The sequence below is a fragment of the Lactuca serriola genome, chromosome 5, assembly GCF_051521515.1.
Source record: "Lactuca serriola cultivar US96UC23 chromosome 5, Lser_US96UC23_V15, whole genome shotgun sequence".
NCBI classification, from domain to species: domain Eukaryota; kingdom Viridiplantae; phylum Streptophyta; class Magnoliopsida; order Asterales; family Asteraceae; genus Lactuca; species Lactuca serriola.
Window position 1 is genome coordinate 259942423 of NC_136412.1, and position 4459 is coordinate 259946881.

Genomic DNA, 4459 nt, shown 5'->3' on the forward strand with positions numbered 1-4459 from the left:
TGTGGGGCCTGTGTGACTGATTTAGAGCAGCGTATTTCAGAACTTACTGGTGATCTGCAGCGTGCAGAGTAAAGGTATCAACTTCTGGCTTCTGAAAAAGTTGTGGTAGAGGAAATCAGGTCCGGTTTGGAAGCTAAAGTTGATTCTCTTTCTCAGGTTAATGAGGGTTTAATGATTCAGGTCGAAAGCCTTGAACGTGACGCAGCCGATCGTGATAGGGTAGTTGATGACTTGCAATCGAATGTGAACGTTACATAGCATGATCTAAATTGGTTATTACATGTGGGGCTTGTGCGAGTTGTGGATAATCTAATCGAGCATCCGGTGTTTACGGGGGCGATGAGTCTCATCCATCATGCCGCCTTTGTTGCTGGTGCGGAATCTGTGTGTGCTGCTCTGGTCACTGCTGGTCACCCAGGTCTTGTGGATAACCCTGCTACTAGCCCCGTTACTAGTGTCAACGAGGCTCTCTTAGAATTTTCTAGTATGGATCATGCTTCATTGTTGGGGTTAGGAAAATTGGACATGCAGGGGGTTCGTGATCTTTGTGCTTTCTCTGGTTCCGATGGTACTCCTCAAGATGTGGTTGACGGCAACGATGGAATTGATCATGGTAAGAGCATTGTTGGTAGTGGTGGGAGTGTTGTTAATGAAAGTGATGGTGATGGTGGTGCTGGTGAGCGTTTGGATGCCAACCTTTGTCTGGGTGATGAGTGTAATGATGTTGTTCCTGAGCCAGGTCGTGTTGATGACATTGTTGAGAATGCTGGATATGTAGAGATGTTGTTGTGCATGGAGGTGGCAGCGCTAATGCCGAAGGGAATGAAGATGACAGTGATGGTATGATGTAGGTTTCACGTGCTACCCCTATAGGGCATGAAGACTCTTGTTTGTTTGCTGTTTTGATGTTTATGGCTTGAACTCTCGTGTGTGGTTATTTTGGCTTTTGTGTTGGCGATGTTATCCTTGCTGTGATATTTGATGATATATGCAATGTAATCGCTATGTGTTTATTATTCCATATATCGTTAATTGCTAAATTTATTAATGCTACAGGGCCACGCACTAAGCGATCGACCTTGTGTTGAGCATAAGGTTGATGCCTTGATTAATTCGACGCACTAAGCGTCCGCATGAGCCAGTGTGTCGAGCCTTATATGCGTTGATCATAAGGTTTAATACTCTAAGTATTACGGCTGAATGCACTGGGTTTTAATATACTGAGTATTTAATACACTAAGTATTATCATTGAATGCACTAAGCATTATAATTTAATACGCCAAAATTTAAGACTTAAATGCACTGAGCATTACGCACGTTAATCATTAAGAGTTCAGTACACTAAGTACAAATGTCATCATTTTAACTGTTTAGATTTGTACACTGAGTACAAGGCTTTAAACACATTGACTATCAGAACCTTCTTTAGTGCTCACGTACTCGGGTTTTGATATTGGATTCTTGCGCTTTGACGCTTGAATTATCCACCGGTACTTGCTCCAACTTCGTTGCTTTCTTGTGGGAGCTTTCTTCTAGAAGTAGAATTTCCTCAAATTCCTTGCTTTCCATGCTCTTGGGATCTGCCTTCCTTCCATTGTTTCTAGTGTGTACGCCCCATTCTGGTTTGCTTCTACAACATTGTGTGGACCCTCCCATACGGGTCCTAGCTTACCCTGAGGCTGAGCCCGACTAGCCTTGTCCTTTCTTAGCACGTACTCTCCCACTTTAAATGCTCTTTCCTTGACTCTTTGATTGTAATATCTCTCTGTCGCACGTTTGTATGTCGCCTGGTGTATACTTGCCTTCTCTCGCCTTTCCTCAAGGATATCTAGGTTCAGCCTCAGGTCTCGGGAATTGGCTTCTTCATCGGTATGGCTTTCCCTTAGCGTGCCTATCATCACCTCCGTTGGGAGCATTTCCTCTGCTCCATATGTCAAACTGAATGGTGTCTTCCGCATGCCTGTTCGCGGGGTGGTCCTATACGACCATAGCACCGTCGGTATCTCTTCTGCCCAGTTTCTTCTGGCCTTTCCTAACCGCTTCTTAATCCTGTTCACAATTGTTCTATTGGATACTTCTATCTGTCAATTTGCTTGTGGGTGTGCCACTGATGTGAATCGCTGATTTATCCCCTTGCTAACGCACCACTCCTTGAACGGGTTTTCAGCAAACCGACGCCTATTGTCACTTATCAAAGTTTTAGGTGTGCCAAACCTAGTCATGATATTCTTCCAGACAGACTTGATCATGTGCCTTCCTGTTATGCATGCCAACGGTTCTGCTTCGATCCATTTCGTAAAATAGTCCATAACCACGACCATATATTTTAACCTTCCTGGCGCTTCTGGGAATGGTCCCACAATGTCTATTCCCCAAAATGATAAATTGGACAGGGGCTGGATATATTGGATAATGGTGCCGGTGGATTCGCTTGGACCGGGGAGAACGCTTGGCACTCCCCACATGCTTTTGTCAGCTTTGCTGCGTCTTGGTGCACGGTGGGCCAGTAGATCCCCATCCGAAGCACCTTTCCTGTTAAAGCTCATGCAACCTAATGTGCGCCTGCTTGACCTGCTTGTGCTTCCCGCAACTCCTCTTTCCCTTAGATCTCGTCCACGCATCTTAGCCATGGGGATGTGACCCCCTTCCGGTATAGCTCCCCCTAGATTAGAGCGTATGAAGGTGCCTTTATGCGTATTCTTCGGGCTTAGTCATGAGTATCAGGTAGGACGCCTTGCTGTAAGTAGTCTATTAGTGGGGTCATCCATGTGGGTACCGCTGTCGTGAGTGTGCTTACCTGCCGTTCCTCAATGCTTCTTTCCTTGAGCACTTCGACCAAAACCTTCTTTGATAAGTAATCAGAACATGTCGACGCCATTTTGCTTAGGGCGTTTGCTCTCCTGTTCTCGCTCCTTGGAATTTGCTTGATAGTGAACTCCTTAAAGGATTTGGTAAGCTGTCGCACTATCTTAACGTATCTATCCATTCTTTTGTCTCTTGTCTCAAAGCTTCCATTAACATGGTTGGCAGGCAGTCTTGAGTTTGTCAGTGTAGCTACGACCTCTACCCCTATTTGTTTGGCCAAGCGTAGGCCGGAAAGCAATGCCTTGTACTATGCCTCGTTATTTGAGGTGTGGAAGTCGAAACGGAGGGCATACGTAACCTCTTATCCTTCCGGGCTGGTTAAGAGTAGGCCAGCCCCCGAGCCCTTCCTACTAGATGCTCCATCGGTATACAACGTCCATTTTGTATTTCCCTATGGAATTTCTTTTACCTCCAGATCCCTTCTTTGATTACATCTCCTTCCCCTGGGACTTCAAGTAGAAAATCTGACAACGCCTTCCCTTTGATGCTTGTCCTTGGCCAGTAACTAATATCATGTTCACCCAATTCGGTCACCCATTTTGCAAGCCTTCCTGAGGTTTCGGGCTTGAGCAAGATTTGTTTGATCGGGCAATTCGCCAGAACCTCTATTTGGTGGGCCTGAAAATACCGTCTCAGCCGTCTCGCAGCATAGATCTGCGCTAGCACCAGCTTTTCCAGGGTGGGATTGTTAAGCTCAGGGCCTTGTAATGTTCTGCTCACGGAGTACACTGACTTCTGTTCCTAATCTCTTTCCACAACTAGTACAGAGGATATGGCTTCGGCTGAAGTCGATAGGTATACCTGCAATATCTCACCCGGAATGGGGCTAGCTAACATGGGTAGTTTGTGTAAAGCTTCCTTGATTCCATGGAGTGCTACCTCTGCCGCCGTTGTCCACTGGAAATTATTTTTCTCAATACAGCCTTTCAATGTGTTGAATAGCGGCATAGCCGTTTCAGCTGACTTTGAAATGAACCTACTAAGCACCGTGATTTTCCCATTCAGGCCTTGTGTGTCCCTTAGAGTACTTGGGGGTGGTGTTTCCATGAACTCGTCCACTTTTATTGGGCTGGGCTGGATGCCTTGTCTGGTAACATAGTATCCTAGGAACTGGCCTTCTTCCACCCCAAACGTGCACTTGCTCGGATTCAGCTTCATCCTTGCTTTCTCCAACGTTTTGAAAGTTTCTTCGATATCCTGCAACATCTTTACCTCATCCTCACTTTTAATGACCATATCGTCGACATATACTTCAATGTTTCTCCCAATTTGGCTTGAGAACATGGAGTCGACCAGGTGTTGGTATGTTGCCCCCGTGTTTTTTAAACCAAAGGGCATTTTGGTATAGCAAAATGTGCCATGGTCGGTGTAGAAAGCTATTTTCTCCTCGTCGTCCTTACTCATTAGGATCTGGTGATACCCTTTTATACGTATCCAGAAAACATTTTAATTTGAAACCTTGTAGTGATTATACCTTTTGGTCAATTTCCAGGAGGGGGTAGCAATCTTTAGGGCATGCCTTCTTAAGGTCGGAGAAATCGATGCACATGCGCAATGATCCATCATGTTTTCATACCATGACAGGATTGACTA

General features: G+C 45.4%; 1 protein-coding gene across 1 annotated transcript; it reads right to left on the reverse strand.

The window, feature by feature from the left end:
- Positions 1-1533: 1533 nt before the first annotated feature.
- On the reverse strand, positions 1534-2879 carry LOC145050421 (uncharacterized). Its single transcript, XM_078998679.1, has 2 exons — positions 2799-2879; positions 1534-2082 (listed from the first exon to the last, which is right to left on the reverse strand). Exons 1-2 carry the CDS (start codon positions 2877-2879, stop codon positions 1534-1536), a joined length of 630 nt encoding a protein of 209 aa, XP_078854805.1.
- Between the last annotated feature and the right edge of the window lie 1580 nt (positions 2880-4459).

Bases quoted from the DNA above. Each gene is read 5' to 3' on its own strand.
- LOC145050421 (XM_078998679.1), bottom strand. From the start codon at position 2,879: ATGGCGTCGACATGTTCTGATTACTTATCAAAGAAGGTTTTGGTCGAA. The intron at 2,083-2,798 runs GTAAGCACACTC...GCAAATTGACAG, and splicing joins GAAGCATTGAGGAACGGCAG to ATAGAAGTATCCAATAGAAC.